General features: G+C 50.2%; 1 protein-coding gene across 1 annotated transcript; it reads left to right on the forward strand.

Annotated features, from left to right (window-relative positions):
* Window positions 1–482: 482 nt before the first annotated feature.
* Window positions 483–18,111, forward strand: ASB1 (ankyrin repeat and SOCS box containing 1). Its single transcript, XM_068966575.1, has 4 exons — window positions 483–522; window positions 4,568–4,709; window positions 16,442–16,827; window positions 17,984–18,111. Exons 1-4 carry the CDS (start codon window positions 483–485, stop codon window positions 18,109–18,111), a joined length of 696 nt encoding a protein of 231 aa, XP_068822676.1.
* Window positions 18,112–23,770: the final 5,659 nt, after the last annotated feature.

Consider the following 23,770-nt stretch of genomic DNA (forward strand, 5'->3'; position numbering starts at 1 on the left):
AAACCCTCCCTTGGTCCCTCCCACATTTTCCCGGCAGAAGGCTACGCCCTCCCAGTGGGGGCGGGGACGGTCCCGACTAACCTGAGTTCTTAAGATATGCAAATTAGGCCCCGCCCCCAGGCGGCGTATTTTCCCAGACTCCTCCGCTCCTCCTGTGGACAAACAGCCCTGGCGGGGCCCGACAGCCCGCCCCGCCCCCCGCCCCACCGCCACCCCACCCCCCAGAGCTCGTCCGCGGCAGCGCGCGCCCAGGCGCCAGCGCCCGTTGGACCTCACGTCGCTAGCGTAGCGGGAGCGGGAGGCCCCAGAAGCCCTTGAGGGAGGCGCGCGCCCGCCGGAAGCCGCGTCCTCGCACGGCCGCTGCCCGCGGCGCCGGAAGCGGTCGCGCGCGCTGTGGCTCCGGAAGTGGTTCCAGCCGGCGGGGTCTCTGAGGCGGGCCGCGCGGGGGGAGGCGGCTGCGGACGGGCTGGAGGCCGGAGCCCATGGCGGAGGGCGGCGGGCGGGCCGGGCCGGCGCCCGCAGGTAATGTGCGCGCGCGGCCGCCAGGCTGTGGGGGCGGCGGGGGCGAGGGGGCCGAGGCAGTCGCGGCCAAGCCGCGTCGGCTCGTGACCGGCAGGGCCTCACGGAGCCGCCGGGGTCGGTCAGCGCGGCTCGCCGGGGCCCGGGTGCTCGGCTTCCCCTCCTGTGGAGCTTGCCTGGGGGGTTGGAGGCGACACCCCCCGCCCCCAACCGTAAAGAGGACGTAGGTCATTCTCCAGTTCTGAGCGCACCCAGAGGTGTGAAAAGCCCCAGGGGTCAGCCCCTGGGAGGGCGGGTGCCCTTTTTTCTGTTGCCCCGACTTTAGCCCTAGCACGGGCAAGGGACCGCGATAACGCCACCCCCAGCGAGCTGTCAGTGACACAGCAAGTCCGCTGCAGGGGCCCTGGCCCACCGCCGGGGAGGCAGCCCCGACAGAGTTTAGTTTAGCGGGCTAGAAAGGCTCACGCCCACTGCCCAGAATAGCCACGGGACTGGGGGGAGTCTCCAGCTTGAAATCTTCCTGCTGTGCAGGTGTGAATCTGCAGGGGAGTGCATTTGCTCGCGGTCGGGAGCGGCTTCCTCTTAACCTGTGGGCTGGGGTCGGTGGGTGGCGGTTCCCCTCCTTGCCTGTTTGAGTTTGCCCTGGGTACCAGGTGCTTCTATATGCTGCGGACGGTACACGCACATCCAATGAGACACCCCTCCACAGAGTTCGTTAGTTAGTAATAAACGAAGAATTTTTTTACTCTTACTCCTAAATGTGCCAGAATTTAAGGTATAATGTTGATTTGGAGACAGGTGCAAGTAGTGCTTTTCATCCTTCCCTCCATTCATTATCCAGTAAACAGTTGTTTGAGGAACTGATACCCCAGTGAACAAAAACACAAACAAAGCATCCCAGGCTTTGGTTGGTATCGACTAGCCCCAGGTACAGCCAGACCTTAGGGTCCTGGACACCATTTCCTGTGAGCGTGAGGGAAGGACGGAGAGGTGTCCAGGAGGAGGAGGAGGGTTGCCCGCTGCTTCCCGGTGTGGAGGGTGGTCTGGTGGAAGGAAGGCAGACTGACTCTGCCCTACAGTCTGATATCCAGGTGGTGCTGTTTTAGCGTTTACTGTGTTGCTCGCCTGGGAGTAGAGGGGTCAAGGTTGATGCTTATGTGGTGTATTGTCGTTGGAGAAGCTGACCAGAACAATGCAGACAGAAAGTTATCTTGAATCTGGAGCTGGGCAGGTGGTAGGTTGGAAGAGGCCAACAAAGGCAGGCTTGGAGGAGAACTTAGCAAAAGTGTGTCAGTCTCCTTACAGCTTCTGTGTCTTATTCCTACTTTGAACTTTTCCACTTTGTGGGTAACTCAGTGGAGAATAACTTCTGGAGGAGGATTGGCCTGGGGGCCCAAGGTCTTCTCGAAGCCTTCTTGTTGATCTGCTGAGGCCTGGTCATGGCGGGTGCTTGAGTGACCCTCCCGGCTCTGCCCAATGACCTGGGGCCTTTGTGTCTAACCTCTGGTAATGAACTGTCAAATCCTGGAGTGTACTATGGCCCAGCCTTGTATACAGTCGGTAGGCAGAATATTTGATTTGGATATGAAAAGCAACTTTAGGATTGGAGAGCCCACCTGTGGCAGGGTCACATGTGCTAGGCTGCCTGGCACTGTGGGGACTTGGTGAAGCAGTCTGAGTTCATGCTATTTCCTTCTGCTTCCTGTCAATGTAATTAAGTTTATAGAACTCTTAATTATCTGAAGACATTTAAGGCTCCATGGTGAGGTGAAGAGCTCAATCACAGTTGACCTTTGACAACCCAGAGGGTTACCAGGGCTCCGCCACAATCAGAAATCCTTCTTTGACTTTACAGCTGACCCTCCATATTTGAGGTTCTGCATCCAAGAAGTCAGCCAGCCGTGGATTGTGTAGTGTAGTGTGTTTTTAGTGAAAAAAATCTGTGTGCGAGTGGACCCACGTAGTTCAGACCATGTTATTCAAGGGTCAGCTGTAGGTATGTCATTGTACAAAATTTGTTGACTACAGTTGACTGTCGGGACAACTTGGGGGTCCTCTGCATGTGAGGTTCCCGGACATCTAGGGATTCCACCAGGCACCGACCACAGTGCAGTATTGTGGTATTTACTGCTGAAGATATCCACGTATAAGTGGACCCCTGCAGATCAAACCTGCATTGTTGAAGAGTGACCAGTACTTGGGGTCTAGTCCATTCAGAATGTGATAGCAGAGTAGACTGGATGGGTTATAAACAACAGAAATTTATTTTTCACGGCTCTGGTGGCTGGTAAGTCCAGGACCAAGGCACTGGCATATTTCGTGTCTGGTGAGGGCTTCCTGGTTCGTAGATGCCCATCTTGCTGTGTCCTCATGTGGCAGAAGGGCCATGGAACGCTCCAGGGTCTCTTTTATAAAGGTGCTAATCCCATTCATGACAGCTTTGCCCTCATGACCTAGTTAACCACTAAGGTCCTTCCTACCTCTTAATAATCACCTGGGTGTTAGGACTCCCAGCATATTATTTGGCAGAACATTTTGGGAGACACGAGCATTCCATTTATAGCAACTCCTCTTCCCATTCCTCACTTAACTTTGATGCCCCTTTCTGACATATTATTTATGCTAAGCTCTTTTCTGGGCAATTGACTGTTTTATTTGTCTTTTGATTCTAATGAGAGATAATTTCTACTGTTCACTTTTCACTTTCATGTGTTGGAGAAGGAAATGGCAACCCACTCCAATGTTCTTGCCTGGAGAATCCCAGGGACGGGAGCCTGGTGGGCTGCCATCTATTGGGTCACACAGAGTCGGACACGACTGAAGTGACTTAGCAACAACAGTAGGGTAGATGTCTTCTCATACACACTGAATAAGCTGAAAGTGTTTCTTATTTTTATTTCCAAATAAACCTTTAGAATATTTTGGTCATATCTCATGTAAAGGCCCCAAAGAGATTTGTTAAATCCCTTAATTTATTTGGTATCACTTAAAATTTTCCTAGCATTGACCCTTATCCCAGTACACTGTGTGGTTTTCAGCATTCATTCTAGCCTTTATTGTTTCTTAGTTTTACAGTCTTCATTATATAGGTCTGGCTTTCTATTTATATCATTGTATTTAAAAATTTTTTTCCTTTTTACTGAGGTGCAGTTTACATTCAGTAAAGTGCACCCATCTGAGGTACCAAAATGTGTGTCACTCACGGGGACTCCTATGTAGTGAGGCTGTTACCTAGATTAGCATGGCAGAGTCATTCATGTTATATGGAGCAGTACTTTTTTGGTACTGAATTTTGCTAAATTCAAGCATCTTTTTGTAGTGTAGGAGAGGATTTTATGTTTTTTTCCCCAGTACTGACATTTTTGGAATAAATTAGAGTAATTTTATGTTGCCTTATTTTTTGGCCACACTGTGGGATCTTAGTTCCCTGAATAGGGGTGGAACCCAGGCCCCCTTCAGTGGAGGTTTGGAGTCTTAAGCACTGGACTACCAGGGAAGTCCTGTGGTGACTTTTTTTTGATTTATATTTCAAATTTTGCTTTGTTAATATATTATTTAGGATCTTCTCTGTTCTTAAGTAGGTCTGGATTTTGATGCCTCACCCCGCCAAAGTTTTAAACGTTATATTCTTGCCTGGTTTGATGTTGGGCACATGCTAGCTTTATTCAAGGAGATTTTCTATGTCTCTCTGGCTCTGGAAGTTTCTGGAGGCAGGGGAATGGTGCACTATTGTTGAAAGTTGGAGAGCACCCTCTCGGTGGGAAGGGCTGCCTTGGTGGCTCAGGCAGTAAAGAAACCACCTGCAATGCTGAGACGAGGGTTCTATCCCTGGGTTGGAAAAATCCCCTGGAAAGGGAATGGCAACCCACTCCAGTACTCTTGCCTGGAGCATTCTATGGACAGAGGAGCCTGGCGGGCTACAGTCCATGGGGTCGTCAAGAGTGGGACATGACTGCAGGACTAACCCTGTCCTGGGTGGGCGGCGCCCCCTGCTGGCTCTCCTGGCAGGGCCTCCCGGAGCTGACAGGCGCCCCTCTCTTCAGTGCAGGTCCTAATCTGAAGGAGTGGCTGAGGGAGCAGTTCTGTGACCACCCGCTGGAGCACTGCGAGGACACGAGGCTGCACGACGCCGCCTACGTGGGGGACCTGCAGACCCTGCGGAGCCTGCTGCAGGAAGAGAGCTACCGGAGGTGAGCGCTGCTGAGGCGCTGCCCGGAGCCGGGGAGCCCCTGATACTTTGCAGCTCCAGAGGGCGGGGAGAGAGGGGACTGAGGGAAGCACCGTCAGGCTTGTGGGCAGTAGCCAGAGAAACAGGGCCTGGAGACGTGAGTTCAGGCCCAGCTCTGTCAGTGACCGTCTGGTGCTGTCCGGGTGTCAGCTTCCCTGAGGTTACCCCTGATGCCAGCCTCGCTATCTCTTCAGGAGCGGCCCTGTGCCTTTGCGAGCCTCATCTGGCTTTTATCCTGAGTCGGGTATAGAAAGTCTCTCCTTGAAGTGTTGCATCAGGCCCCCGTGTGTCCAGCCTCCCCGGCGAGCCGCACCTGACAGCACCCTGACATGCTCTGCCCTGGCTGTTCAGGCCCCCAGGCGTCGGCCTGCAGGGCCCCGGGCTCAGCCTCTAGTCCGCTGTCTCCTCGCCCGGGGGGATCTGGGCGCCCACCTTCTGGCTCCTTTTGTTGATAGCGCCCTGCCTGTTGCCTTGCCACGTCCCATGACCAGTGCAAGCCCTTCTTTGATCAGTAGCATCAGAGTCTTGCTATCATGTCTCCCTCCTCGAGACACCTGGGGGGAGCACAGAGACTCTGCTGGCTGTCTGTGTGTCTGAGACTGGAATCTCAGATAGGTTTGAAACTCATCTGCAGCTGGAAACTCCAGGCTTTTTCTGTGTGTCTGTTTCCCCTTCGGGCCTAGGCTGGCAGTGCGTTGATGGGAGAAATGTCTGCATATTGATCCTGAAATTTGTACCCCTTTTTTGTGGGTAGTTCCCCAGAGAAGGATTTCTAACAATACAGAAATAGGTTTCCTCCTTCCCTTCTAATGTCTTAGCATCATTTCATTAGAACAGATATTTTATTTATTAAAAATAGTTTCAAATATCCGGAAAGGGTCATCATACAGAGCAAATAGATGGATTGCACATGAATATTTAATATCAGTGACTCGAGTCTGACGAAAACATTAAATTTCCGTGGTACTGCAGATGTAACAATAGAGAAATAAAGGAGAGTTAAGCTAGGTGTTAGACCAGCTAGTTTCATATTGCTTTTTCAAGTACTGTTTTTGTTTCTTCTAATACTTGGGTTCCACGAATCTCCAGTGTTTTGACGGTATTTTTCTGTTGGGATGTATTTCTTTGGTGATGAGTGCTTGGAGCATTCCTTGGCCTCCTTGGCCAGTGGAAGCTAGTTCCCAGCTGAAGGAGGAGCGCTGGCCCGCCGCGTGTTTCTGGGTCACTGCTTCGGTGGTCTGGATCCTTGGGCTTTGTTCAGAGCCGGGAGCGTGAGGTGACGTGCGCCTCAGCTGGTGACGGGGTGGGTCCGTGAACTGCACGGCTGTGGCGTTCCTTGACGGGGCTCTCGGGTCTGAGGGCCGCTTTCCGTGCAGGCTGCTCTTAGCGCCGGTGCTGTCTAGCTGTGCCTCAGGTTTCCTGGTCCGTGGGCTGGGGCTCCTGCGGCAGGCGTGGGCCCGGCAGGGGGAGTGTGTGAAAGCTCTCCTGCAGCGGAGTCCCTGGAGGCGTTCTTAACGCGAGGGCCGCCCCTGCTCCCGGCCGGCGTGTCCCGCGCCTCCCAGCCCGGCTCCCTGTGCTCTCTCTCAGCCGCATCAACGAGAAGTCCGTGTGGTGCTGCGGCTGGCTCCCCTGCACGCCCCTGCGCATCGCCGCCACCGCGGGCCACGGGAACTGCGTGGACTTCCTGATCCGCAAGGGGGCTGAGGTGGACCTGGTGGACGTGAAGGGGCAGACGGCTCTGTACGTGGCTGTGGTGAACGGGCACCTGGAGAGCGCCCAGATCCTCCTGGAGGCCGGCGCCGACCCCAACGGAAGCCGGCACCACCGCAGCACGCCCGTCTACCACGCCTCGCGCGTGGGCCGGGCGGACATCCTGAAGGCCCTCATCAGGTCAGTGCTTGGACTGCGCCCCGCTGCCGCAGCGGCCTTCTCATTCCTTATTTTCTCCCCATCTCAAAGTAGGCTTGTGACAGGATTTGTCTGTTTTGTCTTTTTTAAGAGTTGCTTCTTAGCTTTATCAGTTCTCTTGTTTTCTTACTGGTTAATTTCTATTTTTATCTATCTTTGTCCCTGTTTTCCTTGGTTTTCCTCTACTTTTTCTCTAACTTTTTGAGTTACATGCTTATTCATTGTTTTCTTGATTAACAATGTAAACTTTTAAGGTTATTAACTTACTTTTGCCTAGAGCTTTGTTTTTGCTAAACTTTTAAAATTCTAAGTTGCTTCAGTCGTGTCCGACTCTGTGCAACCCCATAGACGGCAGCCTACCAGGCTCCGCCGTCCCTGGGATTCTCCAAGCAAGAACACTGGAGTGGGTTGCCATTTCCTTCTCCAGTGCATGAAAGTAAAAAGTGAAAGTGAAGTCACTGAGTCACGTCCAACTCTCAGCGACCCCATGGACTGCAGCCTACTAGGCTCCTCTGTCCATGGGATTTTCCAGGCAAGAGTACTGGAGTGGGGTGCCACTGAGGTTGATTTCCTCTTTGTTTTTATAGGTTTTGAGGCTCTTAACAGTTTAATAAAAACTGCTGTGAACTTTTAATTTTATTGTATTGTGTCCAGATAATACAGATCATATAATGTCCATGTTGAAGATTCTCTTTTTAAAAAATTATTTTTTAAAATCAGACTGCTTTTTTGTGGATCCTTGTAACAAAGTACAAATCACAGGTGTTGTAGTTTCATAGTACAAGATGGTAGCTTCAGTTAATGCTATTCAGAGTCCCTCTCTCTGTTTTTTACATTTTTAACCGTTGGATCTGCCCCAAATTCAGAGAAGTCTGTTAGTGTCTAATTACTGTTATGATTTGTCAGTTTCCCCTTGTATTTCTCATGGTTTTGCTTTCTGTATTTTGATGCTAATTGGGCTCATAAAAATTCTTGCCTGTGGATTATTCCCTTTATGAAAGCAAGAGGAAACCACCGGTTTCATTGAGGGTTCATTTTCGTAGCATTCTGTCACTTTTAGTTTGAATCTTAGTGGGTTTAAGTAACTCTTTGTGTGCTCAGTTACTGTTTGACCGTCTGGGGTTCTTTGTTTCTGAATACAATTAACGTTATCGCTGTAGCTGATTTTAGGTTTGTTTCTGTTAACTTTCTGTCTTAACTATACCTTTATTTTATGTCTGTGTTCCATGATTTGTGTTTTCTTTGCTTTCCCTTTCTGTTGTTTTAGATGGTTTATGGTCTTACTTTAACTGCACTAATGATTGTCATTTAATCAGTTTGAACAAGATTGCATCTTCAGTCCTGTGCCCCGCAGTGCTTTCTGTCCCTTCCCTTGCTCTGGAGGCAGTTTCTTCTGTGGTTGGACCGAGTGGAGTTTATTCAGCTGGCTGTCTGTGTCAGGAGGGACTGCGGAGGAGGACTACAGCATTGTTACAGGCACAGTGGGTGGTTCTGAGGGCATCTCACCCAGTGCAGAGCGTGGTTTTTAAATTAGGTATTGAAAATATATTCTATTAAATCAGAAGGTTTTACGTATCACATGGCTCTGGAGTCGGCTTTTGGAAAGATAAATGCGGGTGATATGGTTGTTATGTTAGAGGGATAAAGGAATGCAGTGCTTTCCCCCGCCCCCCCCTTTTTTTAAAGGATTTTTAGCCCAAGAATCTAAGCCGCTTCAGTCCCATGTCTTTGCGTCTTGGAGAATGTAAGTCATTAATTTGGAAATGGATCCAGTAGGGTCAATCCAGGGCTTCCCTGGTAGCTCAGCTGGTGAAGAATCCACCTGCAGTTCAGGAGACCCCAGTTTGATTCCTGGGTTGAAAAGATCTGCTGGAGAAGGGATAGGCTACCCACCCAAAGATTCTTGGGCTTCCCTTGTGGCTCAGCTGGTAGAGAATCCGCCTGCTATGCGGGAGACCTGGGTTCGATCCCTCATTTGGGAAGATCTCCTGGAGAAGGGAATGGCTACCCACTCCAGGATTCTGGCCTGGAGAATTCCGTGGACTGTATAGTCCATGGGGTCGCAAAGAGTCGGACACGACTGAGCGACTTTCACTCTCAGTGATAAAGAACCCACCTGCCAATGCAGGAGGTGTGAGTTTGACCCCTGGGTCAGGTAGATCTCCTGGAGGAGGAAATGGCAGCCCATTCCAGTATTCGTGCCTGGGAAATCCCATGGGCAGAGGAGCCTGGCGGGCTACATACAATCCACAGAGAGACACAGCTGATGACTGAGCACAGGCATAGGATAGTCCGTGAAATTTCGTCCCGCTTCCAGACATCCCGTTGGGCATGTGAATCAGTTCATGATGCACTGGTGCTTTGAACTAGCCGCAGGCTTGACTCTGAGGTACATGCCCAGATGCCCTTCTTGATAAAGCATTACTCAGACATCCTGCTGGAGCACAGGATGTCACTTGTATGGTGAGTTACCAAGAGCATATACGACTCTATTGTAAAGTTTCCTATGTTCTAAGTGACCCGATAATTGACTTCTGAAGAATGGGGTTAAGTTACTGAACAAGTAACACAACCTACATATAATCCAAACTCAACTCCTGCCTTCCCTGTGTCATTGTCCCTCATGGGCAGGGCACTCTCTGTCACTGTTGTGGTCTGACGTCCCTCTGCAAGTAGCTTCCGCTTCTCATTTCCCTTGGTATTTTGTTTTACAAAGGTAAGGAGTGGTATTTCTGTGTGTGCAAAAGTTATGTTGATTTATGCAGTTGTCCCATGGTTCCTGGCCAGCAATATTAAAAGCAGTACGGGAATTTTGGAAAATACTCAGGATTAAAATTAACTGGATTGCAGCCAGTACGTTTTTATGAGCAGATGAAGGCTGTCTTTCCCACAGCTCAGCTAATACCAGATTGTCGTGTTGCCCAAAATGACAAACATTCTGGAAAACATCTTCCTAAGAATAAGGAGGAAAAAGATTTCAGTGCTTGAAATCGGGTCTCTTAATTGGTCGTATGAAGTGAAATGGCAGTTTCTGCCTGGTTTGGTTTGTGGGTCAGAAGGTTTCTCTGGTCGCTCCTAGGACAGCTTGTGGGACAGGTGCCACGTGCATCTGTCGTGCCTGACGGTGCTCTGCGGCTGACGGTGCTCCACGGCATCAGAGGGGAAGCGCGGTGTCCTGTGAGCCCGTGGGTCCATGTGCCGCTGTTGTCTTCCTCAGCTCCGTGCTGCTGCGACGCCGCGGTATCTGTTCTGGGGAAGAGACGGATGATGAGACAGGATTGCTGGCTGTGAGTGTTGGCCCAAGTGTTTACCAAGCCCTGACATTGCTGCTCTTCTCTCCACCCTGGGCCCCTGCACGGTGGACCCCGTCATCATGCCTCTTGCCCTCATGTGAGACAGACTGTGCCGACAGCGTCTGTGAGGGGTCTGGGGTCTGGGAGGGCGGTGGGGGCTCCGTGCGCAGTGCCGCCTCCAGTGGTAGCTCCGGGGCAGGGCACACTCTCTCAGAAGCCAGGCTCTGTTCTTCTCCGTGCATCCGGTCAAGCTGCGCGCGGTTTCATTGGTCCCAGTACTGCTGACCTTCCCTTTCATTCGTTGACCAGGGCGGTGTCTGCCAGCTTTCTCTGTTGTGAAGCTCCTCTTTTTCCCTCTGTGATTAATAAATACTTTCGTGGATAGGTACTTTGCAACCATGTATATATCTTATTCCTCATCAAATTTTTAATCCATTTATGTTCGACTCATGGTTTCCTGTGGAGTTAGAGTTATTCTGGGCTCATACGTACTTTGCCTGATTCAGCCCTGGGTTGTCATTTCTCCAAGGAGAATGATGTTGAAAAGCCAAGATCTGGACACTGGGAGTGCTTATTGCTTGCCGGGTGTTGCTGTCTGCAGGCCCTCTTACTGGACACGTTTCCGTCTACATTCCTGTGTCTGTTATACACCGATGGTTAAAGAGTACAGCCTGAGGCCTTAGTCCAGTTCAGCACCTAAACAGCTGTGAAGGTTAGTTCAGGGCTGGGGAGAGTGCTCCCGCCTCTGGGGCTGCTCGAAGCTGCAGGCCTTGCAGGCGACTCTGGTGCTCAGAGCAGTCTGGCTGCTCTTGATGCTCCATGGACCTGAAGGAATAGCCAGCTTGGTGGGCAGGACAGACAGGCACTAGCTGGACCCACAGGTGGGTTACGGTGTGTCCTTTTGCTTCAGTTTTTAGGGATTGCTGTTCAGTTTTTTACATTGTGTATTTATATGGTTCCAAAGTCAAATCTGTAAAACAGTGTATTAAAAGAAGTCTAGCTTCTGCCCTCACCTGGTTCATCCCTGCCCTGTAGAGAACCATTGAAGAAGTTTTGTGGTTTATCTGTGCACCACTGAACACTAAGCAGACACGCCCGTGTGTCTTGGTGTGTCTGGGTGTGTGTCGTATGCACGTTCTCCGTGAAGCCTTCTTCCCAGGGTGGACAGCAGCGTACTGCCTGCTCCTCGTCCTGCGTTCCGCACTCGTCAGTGGCCTGGAGACTGCCAGAGCAGCACCTGCCCTGCGCCTTGTCCCTTGTCAGATGGGCCACCGTGGGTTGGCCACCGATCACTCGGTCCCTCCTGATGAACTTGTGGGTTGTCACCTGCCTCTAGCTGCTGTGGGTGCTGTTTTAATGGACTGCCTCGCGTATACGGCTTTTCGGAGTTTTGCAGGTTTTACAGATTTCCCTCTGCAGAGATTGCTACGTTTGGTATGACCCCAGAAATGGATAAGACTCCCTTTTTCTTTAAAGCCTGGTCAGGAAGCTTTTGCATTTTCCGCAGTCCAATAGGTAAGAAGTGATATCTCTCAGTAGTTTTAACGTGCGTTTCTGTTACGAGCAAGGCTAACCGTCCTTTCCTCTGTCTCTGGCTCGTGTACCTGTTGATCTCCTTTCAGAAGGTCTTTAGAGAGTAAGGATGTTAACCGTTCGTTACCTTTTCTCCAATTTTTCCCTTATTGCTGCTGTTTTTTTGGCATGAAAAAGGTTTTCTTTAATTTTCATGTTAAAAAACTTTGTTTCTATATCTTGTCCTGTTTGATCTTCCAAATGAACTTTATAATTGATTTATTTAGCTTCAGGGATGTTATTTTTATCTATTTATATTTATAATCAACTTATTTAGGTCTAGGAAGAGTATTTTCATTTATATTAATAAACTCAGTGATTTCTTAATGATGTTGGGTGTTCTTATCCAAGACTGTGGTATGTCTTGTGTCTGCTTTTGTGACTTTCAAAAAATTTTTTTTTTCTAATTATAAAATACAGTTTTCCTCATGCAAACTTTGGACGTTTACTGTTACGTTTATGCTTAGCTATCTCACTTTAAAGTTTATTTTGCTGTTAGAAATGAAATATTTGTCACTTTATCTTGTAACTTGTTTTTGTTTGCATATGTAAAGGCTATTGGTATAAAACCTGCTACTTCATTGCTTGTTAGTTGTGCTTTCATTAATTATTTAGGGCTTTCCAGACATAGTCATGTCCTCTGTAAATAGGAAAAATTACCTCTTCCTTTCCAATTTTAATCAGCTAATTGCTTTCTGTTTAGTTGCACTAATACTTTAAAAGATAAACACGCCTTTAGAAATAGTGGGCCAGAAAGTGGGATGGTGTGTCTTGCTCCTGGCCAGGCTGCTGCTCATGTTTGTCCATTAGGTGAGATGCTGACTTCTAGGATGAGGAAATATTTTTCATCATGTTAAGGAAGTATTCTTCATATTCTATTTTATCAAGTGTTTTTAAACATGTCTAAGTGTTGAATTTTGTCATATGCTTCTTTTGCGTTTGAGAGACAATTATGGCTTTTTCCCCTACAGTTCAGTTCAGTTGCTCAGTCGTGTCCGACCTTTGAGACCCCATGGACTGCGGCACGCCAGGCCTCCCTGTCCATCACCAACTCCCAGAGTCCACCCAGACCCATGTCCGTTGAGTCGATGATGCCATCCAACCATCTCCTCTGTCATCCCCTTCTCCTCCTGCCTTCAGTCTTTCCCAGCATCAGGGTGTTTTCAAATGAGTCAGTTGTTCATATCAGGTGGCCAAAGTATTGGAGTTTCAGCTTCAGCATCAGTCCTTCCAATGAATATTCAGGACTGATCTCCTTTAGGATGGACTGGTTGGATCTCCTTGCAGTCCAAGGGACTCTCAAGAGTCTTTTCCAACAACACAGTTCAAAAGCATCAATTCTTCAGTGCTCAGCTTTCTTTATAGTTCAACTCGGATGTCCATACACGACTACTGGAAAAACCATAGCCTTGACAAGACAGACCTCTTTGTTGGCAAAATAATGTCTCTGCTTTTTAATATGCAGTCTAGGTTGGTCATAACTTTTCTGCCAAGGAGTAACATCTTTTAATTTCTTGGCTGCAGTCACTACCTGCAGTGATTTTTGGAGCCCCCAAAAACAAAGTCTGCCACTGTTTCCACTGTTTCCCCATCTATTTGCCATGAAGTGATGGGACTGGATGCCATGATCTTCGTTTTCTGAATGTTGAGCTTTAAGCCAACTTTTTCACTCTCCTATTTCACTTTCATCAAGAGGCTCTTTAGTTCTTCTTCGCTTTCTGCCATAAGGGTGGTGTCATATGCATAGCTGATATCTGTTACTGATATTTCTCTCAGCAATCTTGATTCCTGCTTGTGCTTCTTCCAGCCCAGCGTTTCTCATGATGTACTCTGCATATAAGTTAAATAAACAGGGTGACAGTATACAGCCTTGGCGTACTCCTTTCCTATTTGGAACCAGTCTGTTGTTCCATGTCCAGTTCTCACAGTTGCTTCCTGGCCTGCATATAGGTTTCTTAAGAAGCAGGTCAGGTGGTCTGGTATTCCTATCTCTTGAGGAATTTTCCACAGTTTGTTGTGATCTACACAGTCAAAATCACTGCAGTTGGTGATTGGAGCCATGAAATTAAAAGACGCTTACTCCTTGGAAAGTAAGTACTCCTTGGAAAGTTATGACCAACCTAGACTGCATATTAAAAAGGAGAGACATTACTTTGCCAACAAAGGTTCATCTAGTCAACAAAGGCTATGGTTTTTCCAGTAGTCATGTATGGATGTGAGAGGTGGACAATAAAGAAAGCTGAGCGCTGAAGATGGTTGATGGTTTTAAACTGTGGTGTTGGAGAAGACTCTTGAGAGTCCCTTGGACTGCAAGGAGATCCAACCAGTTCATCCTAAAGATCAGTCCTGGGTGTTCCATTAGAGGGACTGATGTTGAAGCTGAAACCCCAATACTTTGGCCACCTGATGCAAAGAGCTGACTCATTTGAAAAGACCTTGATGCTGGGAAAGATTGAAGACAGAAGGAGAAGTGGACGACAGAGGATGAGATGGTTGGATGGCATCACCAACTCGATGGACATGGGTTTGGGTGAACTCCAGGAGTTGGTGATGGACAGGGAGGCCTGATGTGCTGCAGTCTATGGGGTCGCAAAGAGTCAGCCATGACTAAGTGACTGAACTGAACTGAACTGAACACAGTCAAAGGCTTTGGCATAGTCAATAAGGCAGAAATACATGTTTTTCTGGAACTCTCGTGCTTTTTCAATGATCCAGATGATGTTGGCAATTTGAACTCTGGTTCCTCTGCCTTTTGTAAATCCAGCTTGAACATCTGGAAGTTCACAGTTTGTGTATTGTTGAAGCCTGGCTTGGAGAATTTTGAGCACCATTTTACTAGTGTGTGGGATGAGTGCAATTGTGCAATAGTTTGAGCATTTTTCGGCATTGCCTTTCTTTGGGATTGGAATGAAAAGTGACCTTTTCCAGTCCTGTGGCCACTGCTCAGTTTTCCAAATTTGCTGGCATATTGAGTGCAGCACTCTCACAGCATCATCTTCCAGGATTTGAAATAGCTCAACTGGAATTCCATCACCTCCACTAGCTTTGTTCATAGTGATGCTTCCTAAGACCCACTTGACTTCACATTCCAAGATGTCTGGCTCTAGGTGAGTGATCACACCATCGTGATTATCTGGGTTGTGATGATCTTTTTGGTATAGTTCTGTGTATTCTTTCCACCTCTTAGTTTCTTCTTCTGTTTGGTCCATACCATTTCTGTCCTTTATCGAGCCCATCTTTGCATGAAATGTTCCCTTGGTATCTCTAATTTTCTTGACGAGATCTCTAGTCTTTCCCATTCTGTTGTTTTCCTCTGTTTGCACTGATGGCTGAGGAAGGCTTTCTTAATTCTCCTTGCTATTCTTTGGAACTCTGCATTCACATGGGTATATCTTTCCCTTTCTTCTTTGCTTTTCACTTCTCTTCTTTTCACAGCTATTTGTAAGGCCTCCTCATATGGCCATTTTGCTTTTTTGCATTTCTTTTTCTTGCTCCCTGTCTCCTGTACAATGTCACAAACCTTCGCCCATAGTTCATCAGGCACTCTGTCAGATCTAGCCCCTTAAATCTATTTGTCACTTCCACTGTATAATTGTAAGGGATTTGATTTAGGTCATACCTGAATGGTCTAGTGGTTTTCCCTACTTTCTTCAATTTCAGTCTGAATTTGGCAATAAGGAGTTCATGATCTGAGCCACAGTCAGCTCCTGGTCTTGTTTTTGCTGACTGAATAGAGCTTCTCCATCTTTGGCCACAGAGAATATAACCAGTCTGATTTCGGTATTGACCATCTGGTGATGTCCATGTGTAGAGTGTTCTCTTATGTTGTTGGAAGAGGGTGTTTGCTATGACCAGTGCGTTCTTGGCAAAACTCTTAGCCTTTGCCCTGCTTCATTTTGTACTCCAAGACCAGATTTGCCTGTTATTCCACGTGTTTCTTGACTTCCTGCTTTTGCTTCAGTTCCCTATAACGAAAAGGACATCTTTTTTGGCTGTTAGTTCTAAAAGGTCTTGTAGGTCTTCATAGAACCATTCAACTTCAGCTTCTTCAGCATTACTGGTTGGGGCATAGACTTGGATTACCGTGATATTGAATGGTTTGCCTTGGAAATGAACAGATCATTCTGTCATATTTGAGATTGCATCCAAGTACTGCGTATTCTGACTGTTTTGTTCACTGTGATGGCTACTCCATTTTTTCTGAGTGATTCTTGCGCACAGCAGTAGATATATAACGGTCATCTGAGTTAAATTCACGCACTCAAGTTCATTTTAGTTTGCTGATTCTTAAAATGTCGACGTTCATTCTTGCCATCTCCTGTTTAACCACTTCCAGTTTGCCTTGACTCATGGACCTAACATTCCAGGTTCCTATGCAATATTGCTCTTTACAGCATCGGACCTTGCTTCATCACCAGTCACATCCATAGCTTTTCCCCTTAGTTCTGTGAATATGATGGATTATGTTAATAGAGTTTCTGATATAGGAACCACCCCTGGAATAACCCCCATGAGGTCATCGTGTGTTGCTGTCTTAATGTGTGTGGAGTCCCTTTGCTGACGTTTAATTGGAGGTTGTAAGTTGATGCTCCTAAGTGCAGGTCACTGATAAGTTTTCTTTATGGTATGACCTTTGTTTGGTTTGGGGTTTATTCTGTTGTTCATTGCATAAGATGAATTTGGGAATTGTCCTTCTTTATCTTTGTTTGAAATAGTTAAAATAGCCGTGGGATTGTTGGGTCTTCACAGGTTAGAAAGAATTCCCTTAGGAGTTTTCTTGTGTGAGAGGATCCCAAGGTTCTGAGCTACCGTGGTGCCTGCTGGGAGTCATGGGTCCACTGTGAGCAGGGGATGCTCCGGTGCTGGGGCGTCGAGGATCTGCCGACCATGCTGGCCTGACTCTCCGTGTGTCTCTCTGCAGGTATGGGGCGGACGTCGATGTCAACCACCACTTGACTCCTGACGCCCAGCCCCCTTTCTCACGGAGGCTCACCTCCTTGGTGGTCTGCCCGCTGTACATCAGCGCTGCCTACCACAACCTGCAGTGCTTCAAGCTGCTGCTGCAGGCGGGGGCGAACCCGGACTTCAACTGCAACGGCCCCGTCAACACGCAGGGCTTCTACAGGGGCTCGCCCGGCTGCGTCATGGACGCCGTCCTGCGTCATGGCTGCGAGGCGGCCTTTGTCAGCCTGCTGGTGGAGTTTGGAGCCAACCTGAACCTGGTCAAGTGGGAGTCCTTGGGCCCAGAGTCGAGAGGCAGGAGGAAGGTGGACCCCGAGGCGCTGCAGGTCTTTAAAGAAGCCAGAAGTAAGTGGCCTTAATTCAGCTCTGCCTGGCTGTCTCTTTAAACTGGTTGAATGAACCAAGTTGCAGAATGAAAAAAAAAAACCTCCTAATTAGCACCTGGTCAGAACCTTCAGTTAGGATTAGGAATTTTTTAGAATGGTCTTCTGGATTAGTTTCTTTTTAAATTCCTGGACACCAGGGGTTAATAGCAAGGAATCTATAAAGATACACGTTCTCAGAGTTCCTGGGATTCTGTTCTCTTTACTCCTTTGCTCTACTTTGTGATCTGAAACTCTTTCACTCTTGCCTTTATGGCTTTTAAGTGTTTGCTTTACAATAGATTTCAAGTTCTTCCTTCTCTGGGGCGCCTGACTCCTCCTTGAATTCCACTCAAATACCATCATTCTGGATTGTGAACTAAGTCTGATTTTTGCTAGAATTAAGTCTGAGGTTTGCTTATTTATGAAGAAGGGCTCTGCCAGGGAATTAAGTTGATGGACAGGGAGTCGGGTTCATCCGTGGTGTGGTCTCATTATCATTCTCCGGGACTCAGGAGTTGACCCTCTGTCCTGCCTGGGTCTTGAGCGCCTCTGAGTGACCACCCTTCCCCAGTCCCTTACCTCTTGAGAACGTCTGTGTGTTGTGTTCTTGTTACTGGCTTTCCCTAAAGCGGTCATTAAAACCTGCTCCTGTTGAGAGTTGGTACTGGTCAGCTGGAGCCACACTGATAGTTGGGCTGCCTGTGTTCATGCCTGTTGCACAAGGCAGAGACAGTGAGGCTTTTCTTCACCCAGAGTAAAATGATCAGCCTACCCTCCTCTATTGCTTGGTCTGTCCCCCTCAAACCCCTCTGGAGCTTCTGGGGTAGACCAAGAGCAGTGGCTGACAGAGGGCAAGGATCAGGGCTTGTAGTGGTCAGCTCTCGTTTCTCTGCCTAGGGAACTCAGCAGAGGTGAGCAGATGCTTGGATAGTGAAGATTGTGCTCCTTGTGCTGATGAAGGAGCAGGTAACAGGCCTTTGTCACCAGAGCCGGCTCGCCTCTGAAATTGGGATGCTGGCAGCAAGCATTGTTGTGTCCTGCCTGCCGTCCCCACCAGCCTCTGGTCCAAGCGATAGGGGAGAAACTGGATTAACCCCCCCTTCCTCTGTCTCTCCCTTTCCTCTCACCCATTCCAGGTGTCCCCAGGTCCCTGCTGAATCTGTGCCGTGTGGCTGTGAGAAGAGCGCTCGGCAAATACCGCCTCCATCTGATCCCCTCGCTGCCTCTGCCAGACCCCATAAAAAAGTTTCTGCTTTACGAGTAGAATTCTGGAGCGGCGTTGATTGCAGTGAAGAGGCGGCAGTGACCTGCCGTGCAAGTTAACACCGACTCTCGCCCTGTGACCATGTCCTGTGCTGCCGAGTCCCGCCTGGCTGCAGGTGAAGCAGGACCAGCCTTGTCCCCCCGGACTGTGTTCTCTCTCAGGCGTTTGGGCATCAGACAGTCTTGGGGTCAGTATCCGTGTCAGCCGGGAGGCTCCTACACAACTTTATTTTGTGCTTCCTCAGTCTGTTTGGAAATTAATGCAGTGGGCCTTGAAATGTGAGCAAGTTGGGGCCGCTGATATCCTGGAGGTCCTCAAGCTGGAGGTCTGCTGATATCCTGAGTAGAGAGGACTGGCATCTTCCAGACTGCTTCTGGGTTCACATCTCAACTTGATGGCTTGATTGCAGTCAAATGAAAAAGGGAGTTTTGGTAAAAAAGTAGAGTACAGAGACACAGTTCCTGAACTTGTGAGTTTGTGTTCCCAGCTCCTGGGTTAACTATGTGATGTTTACACACACACACGCACGCACGCACGCACGCACGCACGCACACACACACACACACGCTTTCCTTGCCACCTCAGTGTTCTCTCCATGTGGTGGGGGCATCATGTCAATTGGCTTCATTCAAGGATGGTTTCCTGGCCACTTGGGTTGGCTTTACTGTCTCAAGGTCCGTACCTACAGTGTTCACAGTCTCTTTAGGTAATGCTCAGAGCTCGACACCTAGCCCCATACCCAGCTGTGCCCAGCATCATGCCAACAGGTCTCACAAGTTCTCTGCCATTTCACTCTGGAGAGCTTCCAGAAGTCCACTGATTTCAGGAGGCCCACTGCCTCCACTTGGACCAAGGACCGTCCAACAGCATCCACTGCCAGTTCTAACAGAGGTCCACTCATGCACTGCGAAGTAGAAACTTGACTCGTCTTCTGGGTGGTTCAGAGCTTTCAGTTCCGTGGTGTCCTGTGGACAGAACATCTTGTGTTTGGCTGATTGCGCTTCACTTGTTTGGACCTGATGTCTTGGTAGTTGCTCCTAGAACTGAACAGGGAGATAACAGTGAGGTTAGAGGTCTCCTGTGGCCTGCCGGGGGCTAGGGGAGGGAGAGAATTGAGCTGGGTTATCACCCAACAGCTCGGCTGTGGGCAGGGCTGTGTGGCCAGACGTGTGTCATGCTGGCACAGGTGGGCCAGCGGCTGCCTCTTTGAAGCGTCCAGGTGCTGTTGTTTGCAGGGAAATCACATCTGGTTGTTGAGGCCTCAGGACCATTGTGTGGATTCATGGAAAGTGTTTAGAAATGGGCAGATTTCACATCTGTGTTTAGCTTTTCTAAACAAATGATATGGGTTTATTTAATTATCAGCATTGTTGTGCGTCTTCACTGACCAGACCGGCAGCATCTCGTCATGGTTTTCCCTGATTGAGGCTGGAGTTCTGAGTCTGCCTCCTGGCGTTGATGGACGTGTGCTGGAAGCCAGGCTGGCCCATTTGCACACGAACGAATTCTGAGGGGAGAGAAGTCATCGGTGATTCAGAGGGGAAGATGCAGCCACTGGAGCTTGTTGCAAGCTGAGGCCGCGGCCGCGGCCTTGGGGGCTCAAAAGCGGGCTGTGTGCTGCCGCTCTTGGCTGCGAACCTGCTGGGTGGGTTGCATTCAGAGCTCGGGGTCCCACCTGCAGCAGGAGAGGCGTCCTGAGAGAGGAGGGGCCGTGGGCGGGTAGCAGATGGTGCCTTTGCCACCAAATCCGAGCACTGTGGGGCTTTGGTCCGGGAGAGCGATAGTGTGCCGGTGGCCCTCGTGGTGGGACTGTCCGGCTCTGGGCAGTGGCTTCCATTGCAGCTGTTGGGGGAGGGCTCTCCCTCGTATAGGGCAGGGTTGTAGGATAGCTGGAGCCTCTGGAGAGGGGCGGAGCCACAGGAGGGGGCCGAGCTGCCAGCGAGGGGGCGGAACCACTGGAGGGAGTGTCCCTGGGGCGCAAGGCAGCACGTCCCCTTCTCAGTCTGGCTAAAGGAGTCTCAGGAGCAGCTCACTCACCTCACTTTGCGCTCCGGCAGCTGCCCTTTGGCTTGGATTCCCTTCCCGGGGGCCGTGCTGCAGGCTCACGGGACCCTGTGTGCCCTGCTGGGCATTGTCTGCAGGGGTTTGTTAGGGACAGAGCCTCCCTGGGGTAGGAGGTGACTGTTCACAGACCTGGAAAGCAGCACCCGGGGCACTGCCAGGCAGGAGTGTCGGGCTGCCTGGAGGCGGGGTCCCCTGGCTGGCACGGTGGAGTGGCTGTCAGGCTGCTGTCCAGGGTGATGTGAGTGCAGGACTTGTTCTGGGGGGTGGAACCTTTTTTCTGGGGTCTCTCTAGAAGGACTGGACTGAGTTGATCCTCACTGTTGGGCCTGGCCCAGACCTCACCAGGGAGGGACTGGGACTGGGGAGGGGTTGAGCCACGGAGTGAGGGGCCCCGCACCGTGTGCCCCAGAGCGTGGTGGGCTCAGGGCCAGTCGTCCTTTATAGAGGCAGGTTGACTTTCTGTGTCCAGCCAGCCTTTAGATACTTTTTTCAGACTCCCAGCAACTGAGGTTCAGCCTCTAGCTTGAAATTCCATACATGCCACACATGACTCTGAAAACAGCATAGCTATGTACTTAGGGCCATTTCTTCTTGTTGTGAACCTCACGTTACTAAAGCTCCCTTTTTCTGTTGTTGGCAGGGATAGGTAAGGTACAGGCTAGGAAGGAATCACTCTCTCCACAGAGCACTTAATAAAAGCCCAGTCTCCAAACCCTGGGGTGCCCACTGCCACGTAGCCAGGAAATATGGACCTGGGTGATGAGGTTGTGGTCCAGAGCACTGTGCCCATGGGGCACGACAAACCGATGGGCAGGAGCTGGGGCCCCCAGCCTGGCTCAGGAGTGTCCTCACTTGCTCGGTCACGTGAGGGCCGTTGGGCCGAAGGAATCCTGTGCTCAGGGCCTCGGCTGCAGTGGACGGGTGGGGCTGGACCTGGGGAGGTGGGGCGGCGCTGAGACCTCTGAGAGGGTTCCGCTTTGGCGTCCTGCTGGGAGTTCTGAATGTATTTTCAAAACCCATCAATGTCATATGTATCCGTGCCTTTTCATATTATTTCTGGTATTTATGTATTTATTTATTTATGCCCTGCCTTGTTCCAGGAAAGGGTTCAAGGTTGTCATGCTTAGTTTTGATGTTCTCTTTTGATGTTTGATAAGTTTTAGTCAACAAGCGCTTGTTAAACAGGACGTTTTAAAAAGAAAGGACAGTTTCTTTCTTTTTCAACACAATTTCCTCATGTTGAATATGTTTCTGTTATCAGACCTACGTGCCATCATTTTTCCCCTTTCTTCTGTGAGTTGACTCTTCAGATGGAAGGTTCCTGCAGCGGTGTAAGAGAGGAGCCTGCAGGCAAGGTTGGACCGAGGCAGGGAAAGTCCGCCTTGGAGAAGAATGCTCTTCTGTGCTGAGCTGCCTCCTGCCTGGCCCTGAGCAGGCCTGGCCCTGGGGAGGCCACCTTCTGACGGCAGGGCCGGCCATTCCTTTCTCGTGGGGCTCTCATGAGGACACACGGGAGAACGTCTGTGAAAGCACTGGGCACTTGAGCCGTCCTGGTGGCGTGTTAGCGGTGTCTCTGTGCGCGTGGTCCCTCTTCTCGGTGGGTGTGCCTTTGAGGTGGTGGCGGCCTGTGGACTTGCTGGTCGGCGGGGCTTTGTGCCCGGGGGACGGTGAGAGTCGTGGCAGCCGTGACACAGGCGTCCCGCGCAGGTAGAAGGGCAGGGACGCGCGTGGAGTCACAGGGGAAGCCAGGTGCGCTCCATTTAGAGGGTTGTCTTAGTCTGAGATACGTTCTTCCTAGTTTGGGTGATGAAATGTCCTTTTATGTAATGAAGGTGATAATTGAGGGCGACATTGTTGGTTTTTTTAATGCACCTGGTTGCAGAATAAAATGCTGGCTGCCCTTCATCAGATCCCAGAACTTCTTTTTAAGTTGGCCAGGCTCTGAGACCCAGCGTCGGGACCCACAGTCTGTCTATAGCCTGTATTCACGACTGAGGAGTTCCTCCTGGAGTCTCCAGCGGCCTGTCCGCAGCTGAAGGAGAGCCCGTGGCTTGCTGCCTGGTAGTCCGGGGACAGGCCCTGTGGTCACCGGGAGGATCAGGAGCGCATGCTTGTGTCTGTGATGACAGCGCCATCCCTGTGGTGGTGGGCCTCTGGCCACCCCTGAAGGACCCTCCCAGGAAGCTAGCGTGGCTCCTCAGTGGGGCTGCCGCTCACCCTGGGCACCTGAGGCACCCCAAGGCTTGGTGCTGGCGGTGGGGTGGGCCTTCTGGTGCCAGGGCTCAGGCTCTTCCCCTGCCCCGGGGGCCACCTGCCAGGCACTCAGCGGCTGGGCCCGAGGGGCCTGCGTGCCCCACTAGCTTGGCGCTCTCTCCTGGAAGTGTCTCATTCGGCCGCCTGACATCTCTGTCTCGCTCACTGAGGCCTCACTCTCCTCCTCACGCTCCCCGCCCTCCAACCTGACTCCTTTGATGTGGAATAAAACGACTGAAATGTACACGAGTGGTCAGTGGGATCCTGTCCTCAGAGAGTTCCGCGGGAGGGACATGCAGGTTCTGAAGTGCAGTGGTCTGTGGAATACACACCGTAAATTGTAGGGAGACGGTTGGATGGGGAAGTGAGTGAGGGTGGAGGTGGCTTCTGTTGCCTTAACTCATGCTCAGTGTCCGGAGGGCACGAGGGTCCTTTCTTTTGGACCTCAGGCCTCTACCACGCGATATGTGCGTGTGCATGTGTCCAGGTCCGTGTGGTGTCTGAGCATGGCTCTCCCGGGTGTTAGCATCTCAGTTTGCTTCTGTGGTTTAGCCGCCAGCACCCCTGCGCCTCCCTGCATTGTTTGCCAGCCCCCGTGATTTCTGTCTGGTGTTGGGCATGTGCGCTGTGACACGCACTGGAGCCCACGTGCTGCAGGAGCGCTGGCATCAGCCCTGGGTCTTCCCTTTCTCTTTGGTAGTGACCGCGCTTGTCTGCAGCAGCTGGGACCATGGCTGTTGCTGCCCTTGGGCCTGGTTAGGAGCTTTCAGAAATGGGATGGACATCTTTGGCAGGTTATTGTAACTGTAATGAATGCTTTACTCCCCGTTGACTCCCCCCAAATGCCTTAATTCTGTGTACTGTTTATCTCATTGGAGAGAAGAATTGATCACGTGGTATCTTTGTATATGCACTTCAGGTAGAGACAGTGCTCTCCAGAGAGTTTCTCATGGTTTGCAGAGAGGGGCATCTGTAAATGGGAGTCTAACCGGCTTCTTTCCCCTGCTCTGGGGGCCCCCAGTGCTCCCGGGAGGCGCTCATAGTGCTGCATAGGTTTAAACTGGGATGAGCCTGTTTCACTTTGTGGGTTTTTAGTCTGAAGAGAAAGTGCCCCTAAAGTGTCTGAAACACATGGCTCTCCATCGTGGTGACACTGCCCTACAGCGCTCTCTTGGGTAGGGAGGTGTTGGGGACTGTGTCATATGTGACTTCTTTTGACAGTGGGAGGGTGAGTTGTGAAGCTTTGGGAATGAATGAACTAAATAAAGCGTTTATTCGTTTCTCCATGACTCCATGGCATGTCTTTGTATTTGCTATTAATATTTCAGATATTTTCTTTGTT

Source organism: Capricornis sumatraensis, chromosome 2 (assembly GCF_032405125.1).
Source record: "Capricornis sumatraensis isolate serow.1 chromosome 2, serow.2, whole genome shotgun sequence".
NCBI lineage: Eukaryota > Metazoa > Chordata > Mammalia > Artiodactyla > Bovidae > Capricornis > Capricornis sumatraensis.

Excerpts from the sequence above, each read along its gene's own strand:
- ASB1 (XM_068966575.1), top strand. The coding sequence starts at position 483 with ATGGCGGAGGGCGGCGGGCGGGCCGGGCCGGCGCCCGCAG. Across the intron at positions 523-4,567 it reads GGCCGGGCCGGCGCCCGCAG|GTCCTAATCTGAAGGAGTGG; the intron begins GTAATGTGCGCG and ends TCTTCAGTGCAG. Across the intron at positions 16,828-17,983 it reads GGTCTTTAAAGAAGCCAGAA|GTGTCCCCAGGTCCCTGCTG; the intron begins GTAAGTGGCCTT and ends CACCCATTCCAG.